The sequence below is a fragment of the Bos javanicus genome, chromosome 15 (genome assembly GCF_032452875.1).
Source record: "Bos javanicus breed banteng chromosome 15, ARS-OSU_banteng_1.0, whole genome shotgun sequence".
In the NCBI taxonomy this organism is placed as follows: domain Eukaryota; kingdom Metazoa; phylum Chordata; class Mammalia; order Artiodactyla; family Bovidae; genus Bos; species Bos javanicus.
This window is the reverse complement of record NC_083882.1, coordinates 35,199,800-35,217,828: the sequence shown is the minus strand read 5'-3', so window position 1 is coordinate 35,217,828 and position 18,029 is coordinate 35,199,800. Positions and strand designations below refer to the sequence as shown.

The following is an 18,029-nucleotide window of genomic DNA, read 5'->3' as shown; positions in this document are numbered from 1 at the left end:
CTGGCAGGGCTGGGCTACCGGAGGCAGAGAAGGGAAGTGTCCCTGAACAGCGGAAGAGGACCAACCCCAGGTCCCTTTCCTGGCCTCCCAGCTAGGGTCCCTGGAGCCTCTGAAATGTGGGCTGGCAGCGACCAGCCCTTGCCCTCCCTGCCCACCAGCAAGAACAGCCCAGAGTTTAGGTCACAAAGGGGTAGGCTTTATTGACGACAAAGAAGGCAGGATTCTGGGCAAGTACACATAGCACTGCTCCAGGAGCCTGGCTTGGGGTCAAGCCGGTCACAATCAATGGCCTTTTTGCCTCAGGGACCTCACCCACCCCCACCATCCTGTGCTTTCCAACATTTCCTTTTCTAGCAATCTAAAGGCTCTCTAAGGCCACCCTTTTGACAAAGTGAGTGGCAGCCACTGGTGGCTGTGCCAGGCCTGTGGTGGGCCCAGGACCCCAGTCTCTCTCAGCCTCTTTCAGTCCACAGCCTCCCAGGGTGGGGGACAGAATGGGAACAGGCAGGTGCAGCAGCCCTGGGCCATGGAGCCCCCATTAAAGAAGCTTTGAGGTCAGAGGCAAGCGGCCTATCGCTCCTCCCCGAGCCTGAGCAGGGCTCAGAAAGCTAAGCCCCTCAGCGCCATCTCCTCTCTGCTGAGCATGCCCGGGGGGCAGGGGCTCCACTTCTCCAACTCTCCAGCTCTACTGTGCTCCCTTATCACCTGCCCTTCCTAGCAGGCCAGGCCCACCCTTTCGCCCATCACTTTTTCAGGGACCATGTAGGGGCTGGGGCCTCACCACAGGCATCTCTTGGGGCCACAGAAACAGGGCAGCGGGCCTCCAATGTGGGGCCTGTTCTTCCCCAGCCATTTGCCCAGCTTGTGGCCAGTTGGTCGGGGGCCCAGGATCGGATGGAGACCCAACTTTAGGGCCTGACCCTTTCCACAGCTCTGTCAGTCTGGGGCAGGGGAGCGGGACGAGCCAGTCCTGAGTTGGGGCTGGGAGGAGCAGGGACAAAAATAACCCAGTGCAGGCTCCTGCTGAGGCCAGAAATAGAGTAGTGACAGGTGCCTTGTAACACCCTGGGCGAGCAGCAGGCAGGGAGGCTGAGCTGGAGGGCCCAGCCTCACACAAGGTCCTGGCCTGGCCGAGGGGCCCACACCACGTCCGCTCTACATACCATGCCACACTGGCGTGCGCACACATAAGGAGGGAGCCCAAGGGAGCAGAGCTCAGGACAGGGAGTCTGGAGAGATGCTGAACTTGGGCTTGGCCTTGGCCACAGCCACGGTGCGCTTGCGCAAGGGCCCGCGGACGAGGGTCAGGACATCCAGCAGGCTGGGGTCCTCCTCAAGCTGGCGGGCTGTGCAGAGTGGCGTGGGCACTTTGATAGTGTTGCCAAACTTGGAGTAGTCCACAGAGTAGCGGCCATCCTCCTCGGCCACAATGGGTACAAAGCGCTGGCCCCACAAGATCTCGTCGGCCAGGTAGGAGGTGCGGGCCTGGGTGGTGATGCCCGTGGTTTCCACCACACCTTCCAGGATGACGATGATCTCAAGGTCCTGATGGTGGTGCAGGTCGCAGGGCGCCAGGTCATAGAGCGGGCTGTTGGCGTCAATGACGTGGTAGATGATGAGCGGAGCCACCAGGAAGATGCTATTGCCACCCACACCATTCTCCATGGGGATGTCCACCTGGTGGAGGGGGACCACCTCACCCTCAGGGCTGGTGGTCTTGCGCACCACCTGCATGTGGATGGTGGCACTGATGATCATGCTCTTCCGGAGGTCGCCCACGCGCAGCATGAAGCAGAGGCGGCCGTGGCGCAGGGCGATGACCGCATGCTTGCTGAAGATGAGGGTCTCGGCCCGCCGGTGGGCCTGAGCCGTCTTCATGAAGATGCAGCCCAGCATGATGGCGTTGATCATGAGCCCCACGATGTTCTGCACAATGAGGATCAGGATGGCCAGAGGGCACTCCTCGGTCACCATGCGCCCGCCGAAACCAATGGTCACCTGGACCTCAATGGAGAAAAGGAAGGCAGACGAAAAGGAGTGGATGCTGGTGACGCAGGGCACAGCGGCACCCTCGCCAGGGGCCAGGTCACCGTGGGCGAAGGCGATGAGCCACCAGACCATGGCAAAGAGCAGCCAGCTGCACAGGAAGGACATGGTGAAGATGAGCAGCGTGTATGGCCACTTGAGATCCACCAGCGTGGTGAACACGTCCTGTAGGAAGCGGCCTTGCTCCCGGATGTTCTTGTGAGCCACGTTGCAGTTGCCGTTCTTGGACACGAAGCGGGCTTTCCGCTCACGGGCACGGTACCGGGGCTCTGCGGGGTCCTCTGCTAGTCGCGTGAGCACATACTCCTCGGGGATGATGCCCTTGCGGGACAGCATGGCTCCAGGGACCACCAGGTAGAGGCCTCCCCCATGGAGGAGGGGGACAACCCCTGACTGAGCCTTCTCCCTACTGTGGGGTTCCCGCCCTGGGACCACCCTCAGTCTGCACTGGTCTTACTTCTGAGACGCGTCTCCAGCTAGACTCGACTCATCCTCACTTCCACCTGGCCCCTGCTTCACTTCCTTATACCAGCCTCACACCTCAGCCCACCTGCCCCACTGCCTACTGAATCACCTCCGCTCTGCCTGTTTGCCACCTGGCGCTGGATCCCAGGTCAACTCTCCTCCACCCGCTGGCGACCCCTAGGCGTCTTCCTAGGACCCCTTCTCCCCACCGAGCCTTCCTTCTCAACCTTCCTTCTCACACCTCCGGATCTTATCGGCTGACCAGACCTCACACAGCGTCCACCGTGTCTCCCGTCTCGCCCATTTCCGCCCTGGGCTCCCCTCCAAGCTCCAGTTTCACACGGTCTCCCCTCCAGGTACGCTCCCTCTTTTCCTACCCCACCCCGCGAAGCGCTCTCGCCAATCTGCGATCCCCCTCCAGCTCTCGTCCTCTCTGTCTCCTTGGGATCCTGCGCCCTCCAGAGTCGCCAGTACACCCGGCCCCACTCCAGATCCCCTCGCCTCGGCGCGACCCGGCGGGGCTCAACTCGGAGTCGCGGCCTCCCGGCCCCGCGCCCGCCGCACGCACGCCGGCGCCGCGCCCCCGCCCGCCGCTCTGTCCCTGCTTCTCCCGCCCGTCGCCACGGCACCTGCTCCTGCTCTTCAAGCCGCAGTCCTCGCCTCCCCGCCCCCTCCTGCTGCCCGGGCGCCCGCGGCGGGTCGTTCTGCGGCCCGTCTGTCCGTCAGTCGGCCCGCGGAGACCGACCTGTGCTAGGTCGGGTAGAGGATTGAGGACACCGGGCGCCCGGGGCGTGGAGTAGGGGCCGGGGACCGCCAGGGGGAGCCCGACCTATTCCTGGGCTGGAGGGCGGGCGGGCACCGGCGCAGGCCCCGCCCCTCGCCATTCACCTCCCCCGCCTGCCTTCTCCCGAGCTCGAGGTCTGGCTTGGGGACTTTGCCCAATCAGATGCTCCGAAGAGGTTCCTCCCAGCCCTCACACTATGAAATCAGGGCGGGGTGAGGGGCAGTGAAGGGAGTCGCGACCCGATCTCCCATTCTGGGGACAGATTCCGTGTTGTCCTGGCTCTCCTACTCCAATTTTCTCATCGTCGGTTGTGCCAGTATCTGCCTGGGCTTTGTGGGTTCCCCGCGATAGGAGATACAGGAGCTGTGTCACAACCTGGTATTGGGGCGAGGGCCAGATTAGGTGGCCGGAGGACTTCTCAACAGACCACTTCTCCTTGGCCATGATTTTTAGTGTTTTCTGAGTCACGGATTCTTTGGGAATCTGATAAAAGCTACGGACTTCCTCCCCAGAAAAAAAGTACCTTAGTAGGTGTAGAAACACAGTTTAACACCCACTGCAGAGAATGCTGGATGCTTAAGCCCAGAAGCCTGGGTGGTTGCATCTTCTTCAGTCATGACCCATCCTTGTAAAACCACCCCTGCATTTTAAAGAGGGTTTGAGCTACCAGCGTCTTCCCGGATGGCTCAGTAGTAAAGAATCAGCCTGCCAATGCAGGAGATGCAGAAGACGCAGGTTCGATTCCTGAGTCTGGAAGATCCCCTGGAGAAGGAAATGGCAACCCACTCCAGTATCCTTACCTGGAAAATATGGACAGAGGAGCCTGGCGGGCCACAGTTAGGGGTTGTAAAGACACGGCTGAGCATGCACGCACTTAAGCTACTGTTGCTTGCTTTACACCTCCTGGGGTACATGATTTTGTCTGCCTTAGGTTATGGGAGGCACCTAGGTCTGAGGAGCTGTGTCAAAGGGCTGTTTTGGGCACTGTGTGTGGGGGGTGTAGGGAGGGCTCAAGCTCTTGGCCTGGAGAGGAATGGTGTTTCTACTGCAGGCATCTACCTCGGGTTGTTCTGTGGCTTGGGCCCCCTCTACTACTCATGGTAAGCATGATTTGGGGCTGTGTTACCAGAGATGCAGATGAAGGCAGGAGGAGAAGGGGACGACAGAGAATAAGATGGTTGGATGGCATCACAAACTCGATGGACGTGAGTTTGAGCAAGCTCCGGGAGTTGGTGATGGACAGGGAAGCCTGGTGTGCCGCAGTCCATGGGGTTGCAAAGAGTCAGACACGACTGAGTGACTGAACTGACCAGAGATGAAATGCTTAGGATGGGGAGGGGAAAACAGGATGAGCAGAGAGGGGAGCTCAAGGAGACAGAGTTACACAGGAAACCTCTGGGGCAACTATAGCTGTTCAGCCATCAGAAAAGAAGCCTTGGAGAGCCTTCCCAGGGAGTTTGTGTACTATTGCAGAAACCCCTGGTGTCCAAGGAGGATGGACTAGTTATTTTGTGTGGCTCAAAATATAGAATTGGTATAGATACTGAGTGGAACAGCGGCAGGCTTTGATTTCATGTGTGGAAAAGAAAGTGAAAGAAGGTGTTAGTAACTCAGTCATGTCCACCTCTTTTGTGACCCCATAGACTGTAGCCCACAAGGCTTCTCTGTCCATGAGATTTTCCAGGCAAGAATACTGGAGTGGGTTGCCATTCCCTTCTCTAGGGGGTCTTCCCGACCCATTGCAGGCGGGTTCTTTACTGTCTGAGCCACCAGGGAATCATCACACATGTATGGAAAAGTCAGTTCTAATGACCAGAGATGACCCTCATCTGTGGGGTGTCCATATCATGGTTGGTGGGCCATCAGGGGTGCTATAGAGAGATTTAGGTTAAGATGACCTTGGGCATCTCTGCAGGACTTCAGTGTGAGCTGTGATGTGCCCCTGTGCCTATGCTACTTTCCTTTAATCCCTTGCGGGGGGGGTGGTCATAGACACGAGGATTGGGAACCCTTTTTTCCCTCCTCAGGCTCTGCTCCTTCCCAGTGGAGGGAGTTGCTGGGCCCCCAGAGGCATCTCGGAGGCATCTCAGAGCTGGAAAGGCTAGGACTTGCCTCACAGGGTGGCCCCGAGACCTCAGCTATTCCTTGCTCTTCCCTTTGTAGGAAGGCTTGCTCCCTGCCCAAAGGGCTCAGCCTCCTGCTGTGCTCCATCCTTCACCTCCTCATACTTATCTCCCCCCAACACTGCATTTGTTAGGTCTCTCTCACTCAGAAACCTTCTTCACTTTCCTATTGTGCATAGGCTTGTCCCAGACCTTGGGTTGGTCCTGGCATTCAAGGCTCTCTGATCTTGTTCTCCCTCCCCTTCTTGGGCCTTTTTCTTTAACTCTCTGCTTAGATAAAATGCCTACCCTTCCCATGATCAACTTCAATCCTGCGTCTCCCAGGCACCCTGCCAGGCCTCACAGAGCTCTTCCTTCTGAGCTCCTCTGGCTCCTAGAACAGCCAGAAGGGCCTGTGCTGGGCCCCTCTCCAATGACTGGTGGGTTTCCCTTACATTGTCTGCTTCTGACCCCCTTGCAACTGACAAAGCTGCAGCCTGTGTCTGCACCCCAGTACTCAGAAAAGCTAGTACTAAAGGAAACATATAAATGATAATAAAGCGATATGGAAATAAGCACCTTCCTTTCTTGCCGGGACAGGTGTGCACTCCTGTCTCACGATGACTGTGGAGTCTGAGGACAACTGTTGTAGTCTCCCCAGTGTCTGGGCCCAGCATCTCCCAGTCACTACCTGGTTGACTTGTGGTATAGGTACTGTGCTTTCCCTCTGATGGGCCACCCTTCGTCAACTTCTGAATGTCCCTGTGTGTGGGATGGAGTGGGGGACATATGATTCATGCCCCTCTCCTTTTCAGAGGGGTAGGATGTTCGCTGCAGGTGCTAGTAGCCATCCGTCATGGGCGAGAGACAGGAAGACGGAATCCATCAGCCCTGATGGCAAACACCTGGATCCAGCCATGCTTGAAGCAGTACACCTCCTGATCTTCTCAGTCACATAGGACAAGAAATTCCAGTTTTTTTTAAAGCCACTCTGAGTTGGGTTCTTGTCATTTGTAATCGAAATGCACTGATCCAGTGTACCTGGGGACCCACAATTTTAACCCAAGAATTAAAGTAAGAAGGAAAAGGGACCAGACTGTATGGAGATCTGCCACCTTATCTGATGATATAATCACAAAAATACTATAACCTTGTTATGGACTGACTTACATCATATGACCGAAATTCATATGTTGGAGCCTCCAATGTGATAGGGCCAGTGAAGAGGTAATTAGGTCCAATGAGGTCACAGGAGTGCAGCCTCATCCAATTTGTCTAGAGAGAGACCAGGGTTGTGCACACAGAGGAAAGGCCATGTGAAGATGCAGCTAGAAGGAGAGAGGCCTCAGGAGAAACCAAGCCTGTGACACTTTGATCTTGGACTTCCACTCTCTAGCACTGTCAAAAGTAAATTTCTGCTGTTTAAGCCGCCGGGGCTATGGTGTTTTGCTACAGCAGAACACAATCTAGGAGACGAAGACAGCCCTCATTTCACAGATGAGGGAAAGTGCTTTTGGCCACACTCACACGGCTTCCTCAGATCTGCTTGATGCTAAAGTCAGACTGGATCCATGGGACCCACGGCCCACCCCAATCCCTGCCCACCAGACCCATGACCTCTGGCCTTCAGTAGGAAATAACCAATCTCTTTATTTACAAGTGATTTACAGTTAGAAAACCCAGGCAGGGGGGTGGGGCAGGGATGGCACTTGGGCTGTGATAGGTCACTTGTCAGCACGGACAAAAGAGGCAAAGACACTGTCCTTCCGGCTGAGCAGCTTCTCTGGCTTGTCGAACTCAAGGATGGCGCCGCGCTTCAGAACGATCACCAGGTCTGCGCTCAGGATAGTGTGCACGCGGTGCTGGGCGAGGCAGGAAGGGTTGTCAGGGTGGTGTGGGCAGGGCTGGGGCCACTGAGGCATCCCTCCTGCATCTTGGAGGAGGAGGCATGTGGCCAGAATGTCCTGTCTCCATGGTGACTGCCCTTTCCCAGGGTGGGACTCCAAACCCTCCATCCACTAATGCCACCTTCTCCCCCACCATGTCTCAGATCTGCTCAGAGATCCCCAACACCTGCATCTCCCATTTGCTCTGGAGAAGTAACCCTAGCCTAGCTCACAGGGCCTTGGGGCAGGGGTGGACCCTGGGACCTGGAGAAAGACAGCAAGTCTAAAGGAAGTGTGGGTGCAAATCCTCCTACACTCCAAATCCTGCAATCCAGACTCCTTGCAAGCCTGCCAGGCTGCTTGCCCTGCACTGCCCATGGCTCTCTCTTGGGGTGCAGGTGAGCCCAGAGGCTGCCCGCTGATGATAGCCTCAGGAGGCCAGCCCTCTCTCCGGGTGTCCCCCTGCACCCCATCGGTGGGCCCCTTACCGCGATGGTGACCACGGTGCGGTCTGCGAAAGCCGTCATCACCACTTTCTGGAGGATGTTTTCCTGCCAGGTGGGAGCAGCAGCTGTTGGCTTACCTGCCCAGGGGGTGGGGTCTGGCCTGGCTACTGGCCCAGTTCCCATGTGCCCCCAAACCCAGCCCTGCCCCCTCCCTGGGGCTCTAGTCCCCACAGGACCAACCTGCTTCCCAGTATTCAGGGGCTGGGCTCTGCCTGTTGGGAGTTCAGCTGTGTGTGTGCATGTGTGCATACATGCAGGCTGTGAGTGTGTCTGGGTGTGCTGCCTGGTGGGGGATGGGTGTGAAGTCTGTGGGTTCCTGTGCAGCTTGTGTATATGTGTGTTATAAACATGCCCTAAGACGAGCTGAAATCAGAGTCCCTCAGTCTTTGCCTTTTCTGCCCCAAATGGCCCTTGATGCTAAAAGCAACCTGAACTTCAGGACTACTTTCTGAACTTCTCCCTAACACCCCCTGAAAACCGTCTCCAAGACCCCTGCCCCATGGGTGTGCCCAGCACCGACCGTGGCCATGTCGATGGAAGCCGTGGCTTCATCCATGATGAAGATACTGGTCTTCCTCACGAAGGCCCGGGCCAGGCAGAACAGCTGCCTCTGGCCCTGGCTGAAGTTCTCCCCGCCTTCCGTGATGATGGCATCTGAAAACAGCCCCAGGGAGCGCTGAGTTAACCCTGCGTTGTGAGTTGAGTGGATAGAGTGGCTTGTGTGGGAATGTGTGTACAGGGGCTAACATGTAGGTGTGTGTCATGGGTAGAGGTGTGTGCAGGGTGGCTGCACCTTACACAACACGGGAATTACAGGAGTTACAAAGAGAAGAGCGTCCCCAGGAGTTATGCGCGGCTGTGGCCCTGGGCAGTACTGGGAGGAGGTGTGAGCACAGAGTGTGTACGTCAGGCATATGTGTGGGCTGTGGTGGGGTAATTTTCTGAAGCCAAGGCTTGGCTGGCCCCCACTGCCCCAGGGGTTGCAGCAGGTACACCAAGGCTCTGCTGACGCCCCCGCCACCCCTTGGGTTGGGGACAGACTCTTCTCAGTAGCCTTGCTGAGTGAGCTGTGCCTGTGATCCCTGAGTCAGTCTCTCCTTCCTCAGGGTGGAATAGGGCAAGTAGGTGGATGGGGAGGGCGGGACATGGTATCAGGGACTTGCAAGCTCTGTGTCACAGTGACCCTTACTGTCCCCCCTGTGCCCTGCAGGAGGGGCCAGATCCTGAACTGACCAGTTGTGTGACCTGGGACAAGTCACATGACCTCGCTGAGCTTCTGTATGGTAAGAGATAGAACTCAATGGTTTCTGGGGTCCTGCCAGACCCTAGACTCTAAACTCTGGGTGAAGTTGATGTGGGTGTGAGTCATCCATCCCCAGCCCTTACAGGTGTCCCTGAGTGCCCGGCCAGTGCTCAGCCAGGAGTAGTTACCAAGGCCTCCTGGTAGCGCCTTCACCACCAGCTTCAGCTGGGCTATCTCCAGGGCCTCCCACAGCGTGCTGTCGGAGCACTTCCGCTCTGGGTCCAGGTTAAATCTGGAGGGTGACACACAAAGCCCTTTGGGAGGGGAGCAGGGTCCTGGCTCCATTCCCAGGGTACGTGCAGTGAGCAAGGCTGGAAAAGGGAGCTGTGAGGGACCCATTTGACTTGGGGGCTTGGATGGGAGGCAGCAGCAAGCTGCTGGCTGTGGGAGGGGGGAGGAAAGCACCCAGGCCTGAGGAGTGGGAGACCCCTACCTGGGCGCCACAGGAAAGAGAAAGGCATCAGGGTGCAGCTCTAAAGAACCAATGCCAACCCTTTATGCCAGAGCTGGAGCAGGGCTGCCCCTGGCCTTGCCATTCTCTCCTCTCTCTGCCCAGATATGGAGGAGTGGAGCTGGGCCTGGGGCTGGGGTGGGCCTGGCAGTGGGGTAGGGGGCTCACCGGATGGTGCCGCTAAAGAGGACGGGGTCCTGCAGGATGATGGAGAGGCGCGAGCGCAGGGTGTGCAGTGGCAGTTTGGCGATGTCGATGCCGTCGATGATGATTCGCCCTGTGAGGAGACAGTGTCACAGGTGGGGCACCAGGGAGCGGGGAGATGATGGCGCTGGGGACAGGGTCCGCCTGGGACATGGGTCTCAATGAGGATGCAGGGGAAGGCGGCAACGGCTGGGCCTCCTGTGACTTCTGAGCAAACCCAGGACTGCGATCCCGTCTGGTGGCTGTGGGATGCCTGTCATACGGCTCACCTTCGAACATGTCCACCATGCGGAAGAAGGCGAGAGAGAAGGAGGACTTCCCACTGCCTGTGCGGCCACAGATGCCAATCTGGAAGGAGAGGAGCAGCCATGCTGTGGGCACTGGGGCGGCTGGGAGCCGTGAGGGCTGACTCTGGGCTGTGCGGGCGTGGGAGTGTCTCTTCAGCCAGCGCTGGTCCTGGATTCAGGCTTGTTTCCTGCAGTGGCTCCAGAGGGGGCTCCGGCTTGCCTGGCTGCGTGTGGGTGTGGCTGTGTCAGGTACAGGGCCTCAGGGGAGGTGGGGGCACTGGAGCACTCTCAGTGGGGTGTGGCAGGAGGGCACAGGGTGGCCGAGTGTGGGCCGCAAGGTGTGCCCCGCCTTAAACTGGAGTCATCCCTTACCCCATAGCTTCCTGCCCATGGATCCCTACAGAAATGATCATCAGGGACCAACCCAGAGACAGAGATGGCGATACAGAAGGACCGGAGAGGCAGGGACAGAAGTATATCGAAAGGTCAGGGAGAGTAAGACGGGAAGCCACAGACAATGATGAAGTGAGAGAGACAGGAGGAGGGGCGGAGGGGGTCAATCAAAGTCAGATCAGAGTGCCAGACGGGGGGCTTCCTCCCCAGGACAGGCCCTCGCTCTCTGCCCCAGGACTCTGCTCTGAAGTTCAGGGACCAGTGTCCTGGGAGAGCCCCTGGCCATTTGCAGGGGGCCCTGACAAAGCACCTCTGAGCCCACGGAGTCTGTGGTGTCTGTCTCCATGGTGGGTGAGTGGGGGCAGCAGGAGGAGAAAGGGAGAGGCCCAGGGCTGGGAGACTGAGGGTCTGGATGGGTGTGAGATCTGGAGGGCCCTGAGGGTCAGAAGGCGACCCTGGGGGTGCTGTCCAGCTCTCCCCGCCCCTACCTTCTGTCCAGGGGAGATGAGGGCATTGACGTGCTTCAGCACCGGCTTCAGGGAGCTGTCGTAGCGCACACTCAGGTTCTGGATCTGGATCTTGCCTTGGTCTGGCCAGTTCTTGGGGATCAGCGATGGTGCTGGGGGCCAGTGTGGGGGTCTCAGCTGCCAGGCATGGGCCACAGCTGGTATCCAGGAGTGCCCCCCCCCCACCCCCAGGTTCCTCGTGCCTCCTCAACCTAAACACACATCCACGCTGGGCCGTTTCTCCGGGAGTCCTCCCGCGCCCCTCACCCAGCAGTCCCTCGTAGCTCTCCGCTTCAGTTTTCAGCAGCCCGTGGATGCGTTTCACGGCCCCCAGCTGGAGCTCCATGTCCGCCAGGTTCCTCACCATCCAGTTGAGGTAGTTGGACACCTTCGGGGAGCAAGCCAGTCACCTGGTCCCATTGGTGATCCCCTGGTCCTGTCCCTGGGCCCTGGGATGGCTCTTCTTACAGCCCAGGGTGCCTTCCCTGGGGGTTACAGTGAATGTGGATCCTCACCCAGCACCCATCTGGGGCCCAGGCCTGGGTGAAGGGGTGGGGACCTGCAGGGAGCCCTCCTGCCCACATGGTCCCTCTGGCATCAGACTTGGTGTAGCCGGGTGGAGGGAGAAGGCCCAGGAGCATCTCAGTCGGGGGAGGGGGTGCCCTGATGTCTGCTGGTGTCCCCCTCTCCTGCCCCGCCTGTCACCACTCACCATTAGGGCGTAGGTGAGGCCCAGGCCCACCAGGCCGGCAGAGAGCTCCTTGTGCAGGGAGTTGGAGATGGAGGTCACAGCCGCGATGAGGACCACACACGCACCAATGTACTCCTGTGGAGGGAGCGGGGCTGGCCTGGGCCCTCAGTGGCGCTATGGCCACAGCACACCGCCCCAACCCACACCCACTCCCTTAGGACAGAGAGCAGCTCAGCTGAGACTCAACCCCAGCCCCGCACTGCACATACACATCGTCAGACACGCAGGAGGGCGTGAAGGCTGGAGCCCCGGGAGTCACCGTGTGCACACAGCAGTGCTCCCCCCACCCCCATGCCCAAACGCATACCTCACCAGCTGGCCCCACGTGCCATATGACCCACTCCAGACACACACACTTGTCACAGCTCAACGCACAACTGTTCTCCCCCTTGGCCCACACCTCAGACACACAAGCCTCCAGGCAGTGAGAGAGGGAAGAGGAGGCCAAGGGCAGACACAGGGAGAACCCCCAGGGTTGGGAGACGCAGGAGGGCTCCGCACCCACCCCGTGTGCGCACCTGGGTCAGCATCCATCCTGCCTTCCCGCCCTCCGGCCCGTTTGGCCCTTGCTCTGGCAGCACAGCGCTATCAGAGCCCCCTGTCCCAGGGCTGGGGGGTGGGGGGAGGCACTTGCCATGCGGACTTCTAGCCACCTGTTGGCGGCCGTGAGGAAGAGGGAGGCGATGTTGTTGGAGTCTGTGTATTCAAGGAGCTTCTGCTGGAACCGGGCCTCGTACCTGGAGGGAGGATCAGGAGGGTGAGGGGGAATCATCTTGGTCCATGCAGCCCCTGGGACCCTCCTCACCTGCAGCCCTGAAACATGCCACCTCTGCCACCTGATGTACACCTCTCCTCTCTGGAATGCCTTACCAGCTCCCTTCTTCTTATTCATACCTGTCAAGAGCGCCACCTCCTTCAGACTCTTGTTTTCACTCCAAGACCAGTTCTCCTCTGTAGGGCTTCCCTCTTACATGAAAGGGCTCCTCCGTCCAGCCCATTGCTCAGGCCAGAAACCTGATTTACATCCAATCATCTGATTCACATCCAATCCCTCAGTCCTCTTCTGACCACCTCCAGTACTGACCTTGCCTCTCTGCCTGCCTCTCGCCTGCTCCCTGCCCACCACAAACTCACCTGGACTATAGCATCAGCTTCCTAACAGGTCTACCTGCCATCTCTCTACAGTCCACTCTCCACACAGAAGCCAGCATAAGCTTCCCAAATTATGAATTGCATCCTATCTCTCCGATGCTAAGAATATGAAAGACTTTTTAGGATAAAGAACCATTTTCTTGCCTGTGGGAACCAGTCCCTGCCAACCTCATCAGCCTCCTTCCATGCCACAAATCCCCTTGCTCACTGCGTTGCAGCCACAGAAATGACAGCAAGGTAATTTATTACATTGCTTGCCTCTTTTCAGTTTTGTGACAATGCCAAGTTCCTCCCCACCCAAGGCCTTTTATCATGCTGTTCTCTTTGCCTGGAATGTTTTCTCCTCTGCTCTACCCAAGGCTGATTTCTCTCAACCTTCAGGCTTTACCTTAAATGACATCTCTTCAGAGCGGCCTTTCCTGGCCTATTGTTCTCCATCTCTGCAGCCTGTTTGTTTCATAATCTCTGCTCATATATTAATTTCTCTAGCTGTTTACCATCGATCTCCCTCACTAGCCTGTAAACTGCATGAGGATGGAGACCTTGTCTGTTTTGGTCACTAATGTATCCCCAGCACTTGTGTGTGCTCAGTGGCTGAGTCGTGTCTAAGTCTTCGTGACCCTGTGAACTGTAGCCCGCAAGGCTCCTCTCTCCAGGCAAAGATACTGGAGTGGGTTGCCATTTCCTCCTCCAGGGATCTTCCCAACCCAGGGATCAAACCCACGTCTCTTATGACTCCTGCATTGGCAGGCAGGTTCTTTACCACAAGCACCACCTGGGAAACCCTATCCCCAGCACCTGGCACTGTCAATAAGTATCTGTTGAGTGAACGAACCTTCTATCCCTCTAAGATAGATGGGATTTTCTGTGCAAGGAACTCTGGAGGCTTCTTCCCTGTTCTCGTGCCCTCCTCATGTTCTCCCTCATGTTACTCTGTATGATCTGCCTCTTCTCTCTGACCAGCCTGGGCTCCTGGTGTCACTCTCCTTGGCCACCTCGTCAGACCCTGGGCCAGGCCGACAGAAGGGGGCAGCTGTGCTTGTTTGATGGTGAATAAAGGAAAGCCATCTCAACATGGTCTCAGGGAAACAACCGATGGGGACTCAGAGGGACTCAAGATGAACCTTTTTGGGCATTTGCTTTTCACTCCCAGAAGATGTTTGTTCTGCTTTATTTCTGGGTGAAGGGTCTGAGTTTGAACCATGTGTCTGAGGAGAGCAAAGTGAATCTCTGGGGTGTGAGAGGGTGTGATTGCCCAACCACAGGGTAGATGTGTGTGTGATGGGGTGATGTATCTTATGGGAGTGTGAAACCATATGTCTGAGGGCTTGAGTGAGTAAGTGCATGCTGGAGATGTACATGTGTGAGTGCTCGTGTAACTGGAGAGTCTGAAGCGTGTGTGACTGGCCTGAGGGGTGGGTGTGCATGAAGGTGCATGTGAGATGGGGCTTCTGTGATAGGTGTGTGATGATGTAAGGAATGTGGAAAGAGCCCCAGATTTGGAGTCATGCAGAAGCAGGCTAGAGTCTGAGTATTACTATTACCGGCTATGTTTCAGGACTGAAACTAAGTTTTTTCATGGGGCTAGTAATAGTTCCTTCGTGAACTGAAACAATCACTCAGTGTTGGGCATCCTTGAAACTTTTGGGGGGATAAAAAGTAGGGCTTCCAGGAAAACCAGAGGGTCAGCCAGACCTGGGTCCCAAGCCCAGAACCAGCTCTCACTGTTTGTGTGTCCTCGGGCTGGTTACTCGGCCCCATCTGTAGAATGGGGCTTCTCCTACCTATGTCACAAGGCTCTTGTGAGGATTAAATGTTATAATCCACACACATGCCTGGCACACAGGAAGTGTACAACCAATAAATAATCACTAGTTTGCTCTTGGCAGGGCAGGCTGCTGGGCAAAAGCCAATGAATTCAACACCTTCAGGGATGATTTTAAAAAGTCCTTCATTCAAATTTAAAAATCATCCACTGTGTCAGTGCAATGTGGAGTAGGCCTCCAGAGGAGCAGTTTCTCTAGTCGACCATAGGCTTGGTTGAGGCAAGGATGCTGGCATCCACGCAGATCCTGTCTAGGGGGTCTGGCCCACTCGAGGAAAGTCACAATCTCTCTGCCCCAGGCCCAGCCTGAAGGCCTCCAGGATACCAATTCTAAGAGGAGCATCACCAAAAGTTAGAGTAGAGGTTGGCCTGGGAGTGTTGAGGGATCCAAAGGGTGGAAGAACTAGGGAGTTCAGACTGGAGAAGAGGACAAAGCTGGGAGGAAACCCTGGAGTCAGGCCAGGCTCCAGGGAGTATTCCGTGGGGAAGATGGCACAGGCTCACACAGCGGCAGGGGAGGTCCAGGGAGCAGGGCCAAGGCCAGGGCAGGGTTCAGCTTTGCTTTACTCAGATGAGACCCCAAAGAGGACTTCCCATTGGCCCCAGATCCCCAAGGAGTGAACTGGGGCTGCGGTGTGGCACCAGGAGTCTAGGCAGCTGGACTTTGGGGGTTGGAGGGAGGAGATAGAAGCCTCCTTAGACTCTCTCCTTGAGCCCCAGGGTTCCTGGACACAAGGCCAGTGCCGCATGGTTATTGGCATGCCCCGTGCAGCTATGTTATCCTAAAAATAACCTAGAGTCACTCTCTGAGGCTTAGAGACCAGGGCCCAGAATCTGGGTCAGATGTCTCTAACGTGTCTATCCAGAGGAGAGATGCTCTAATATTTCAGACAGAGACTGAGGTGGGGAGCAACAGTTCTAACCCCCACTCCCAAGGCAGCCTCAGATGCCCCTGTCATGCTGAACACCACAACTCAGAGTGGCAAGAGGATGGCAGGGCACTGACGCTGGGGTAAGTTTCTATGCCTGGTGAACTCTTACCTACTCTTTGAGTCCCAGCACTAATGCCACCTCCTCAGTGAAGGCTTCCATGACTGCCTCCCTGCTGTGCTACCATAGCCTTTCTTTCGGAGTACCTGGCACATGGGTTTGTCCTGGCCTGCTCAAAGCTGACAATGTAAATGCCTCCAGGGTATGGGCTCATCTGAATTATTTCCATCTTTTCAGTGCCTGGCAAGGGGCTGGGTGAACACTCAGTAAATGTTTGTTGAATGAACAAGCCAGCTTCAAATCTGGACTTTGTGAAACCTTACAGAGAACCTCAATTTTCTTACCTGAGAAATGGGACTCATCAAGCTTTCCATGTCAGATTGCAGGGCAGAATGAATGAGTACTGGCATGTAAAGTACTCAGCATACTAGTGTTTGGCTCACAGTAATGTCTCAATGAAAGATGGCCTCAGGACTGGCCCACACCCTGTGAGGGCCTTTTCACATAGATTTATGAGGAATTGTCTCGGCCTTGTCTCTTTTCACATTTTACCTTTTCACAGAGGCCCTGGGCTTGGCTCTAGGTCTGAGAATCTCCCCTCTAGATCATGCAGCTGGAGCCCAGTGGACCTGACCCCTCGGGTGGACCGGCCTCAGGGCCTGATGGGGGGCTGGCAGACATGTGTTCTGCGCTTTCCTAAGTGGAGCCCTGAGAATCAAATCCCATGACCTGTGACCCTGGCCCCATCCCCACTCCCCTACCCTCCAGGGTGAATCTGGTACCTGAAGGCCCGGATGGTGGTGAGGCCTTCCACAGTTTCAGCAAAGTGCGAGAGCAGCGGGAGCTGGGTGGTGTCGTCCAGCTGCTGCAGGTCCCTGCGGGGGAAGCGGGGAGCAGAACCGAATGGTTAAGATGGTAGGTCGCGGCTCAGCCTGGGTCTGAATCGTAGCTCCACCCCTACCATTGTGGGGCCAAATAGCTTCACCCCTCTGGGCCTCAGTTTCTCGCCTGTGAAGAGGGAAGAGGAGGGTACCACCCCATCTCATTCATGCAGATGCTTAAGCAGAGCATGTTGAAGGGTTACCGTTATCACGCACGTCATCCACCTCGCGTCTGCATCTGTCCGCTGGCTTTGCTGCAGCACCTCACTCTGTGGTGAGGCTCTACAGGCAGTGTTGCTTCCCTTTCAGAGGTGAACAACCTTAACAGCCAGGCAAAGGAACAGGAGGACCAAACTCCCCAGTAACCACCACAGGTGTTGGCACATCACAGGCCAGGATCTAAAGAGCTCCTTGAGAGGGAAAGGCCAGTGGTTTCCATGGCAACAGAAGTTGCTCCTGCTCCCCACAGCTGCACCTTGACAAGTGTATTAGTGCCCAGGAGGCCAGGTTGGAATGCAGGAAGCAGCTTTCCTGGACAAACCACACCCACGGCCAGAGTGGATGCCAGGGGAATAGGGTGGTTTTTCTGGCAGAAGAAATGAACTTTGTAGAACAGCTTGTATAGTGTTTAAAAAGCCTCTGTGATTTTGTGGATATCAATGCACTTTGTTCTTCGTGGGTACCAAGGGATTCCAGATCAACCAGGCAAAAAGCCATTTATACAGATCTTGATCCTTGCGGGCAAGGTAATTGTACCCAATATGTATCTAAATTTAATTATTATTATAATGCCCAATCAGTATTTTGATTCATTTCTAACAAACTCTGTGTACTTGGGAAACATCCTTAACCTTTCTGACCACAACCCCAGTAACAAACATTATATTACAAATCAGTACACAAACGTGCACCCCCCCCCACACACACACCCATACACAGCCAAAACAAAGGTTTATCAAGCAAAGCTTATTGTTACTGTGTGTGAATACAGCCTGATATTTTCTATATATTTTCTATTTCATTGAAAAACTGGTTGTGATCTATGACACTGATATCATGACCCACTGATAGGTTGTGGTTGGCAGTTTGAGAAACACTGGCCTAGAGGCTCTTAAAAATTGGCCCTACAAATCTTTGAATCTGTGAGCTTAATAGAATCGCTCCCAGAAAGAACTTCTTAGAAAACATTCTTAGAAAATTTTGAGTAGGAAAGAGCCATGCATGGTTCCATGGCCCATGAAGGCGAATGTGATCAATGAGAAAGGCCATGAGAAGCTCCCTCAAGTCAAGGATTTTTCTATCCTTGCTCTGGACCCAAGTGAGTTGGGAGGTCTGATTGCCATCAGACCCGTCACATCAGGTGCCCTCTGATTTTATGCATCAGCAATCAGCCTGGACACTAGAATCATACAATCCTTCTGGGAAGCATTTTGGCAAAATGAATGAAGGGCATAGTCGCATGTATACACCCTGACCTAGTGATCCCATTCCTGAGCG

At 56.0% G+C, this 18,029-nt stretch overlaps 2 protein-coding genes across 5 annotated transcripts in view; both read right to left on the bottom strand.

Annotated features, from left to right (window-relative positions):
* Positions 1–174: 174 nt before the first annotated feature.
* Positions 175–3,061, bottom strand: KCNJ11 (potassium inwardly rectifying channel subfamily J member 11). The gene has a single exon (XM_061440670.1). It carries the CDS (start codon positions 2,380–2,382, stop codon positions 1,216–1,218), a length of 1,167 nt encoding a protein of 388 aa, XP_061296654.1. The 5' UTR covers positions 2,383–3,061; the 3' UTR covers positions 175–1,215.
* A 3,966-nt stretch (positions 3,062–7,027) lies between these two features.
* Positions 7,028–18,029, bottom strand: part of ABCC8 (ATP binding cassette subfamily C member 8) — a 79,194-nt gene continuing 68,192 nt past the window's right edge. For 3 of the 4 annotated variants that reach the window (XM_061440666.1, XM_061440667.1, XM_061440668.1), the window contains 11 exons: positions 16,434–16,526; positions 12,319–12,421; positions 11,646–11,759; positions 11,201–11,321; positions 10,916–11,046; positions 10,017–10,095; positions 9,712–9,820; positions 9,221–9,324; positions 8,310–8,443; positions 7,772–7,834; positions 7,028–7,259 (listed from right to left, as the gene is read on the bottom strand). In XM_061440666.1, the coding sequence (XP_061296650.1) occupies positions 7,122–7,259; positions 7,772–7,834; positions 8,310–8,443; positions 9,221–9,324; positions 9,712–9,820; positions 10,017–10,095; positions 10,916–11,046; positions 11,201–11,321; positions 11,646–11,759; positions 12,319–12,421; positions 16,434–16,526 (1,189 nt within the window). In that variant the 3' untranslated portion in view covers positions 7,028–7,121. Of the gene's footprint in view, positions 7,260–7,771; positions 7,835–8,309; positions 8,444–9,220; positions 9,325–9,711; positions 9,821–10,016; positions 10,096–10,915; positions 11,047–11,200; positions 11,322–11,645; positions 11,760–12,202; positions 12,422–16,433; positions 16,527–18,029 lie in introns of those variants that run through there. The other variant, XM_061440669.1, reaches the window with a different exon arrangement.

Excerpts from the sequence above, each read along its gene's own strand:
- KCNJ11 (XM_061440670.1), bottom strand. The coding sequence starts at position 2,382 with ATGCTGTCCCGCAAGGGCATCATCCCCGAGGAGTATGTGCTCACGCGA.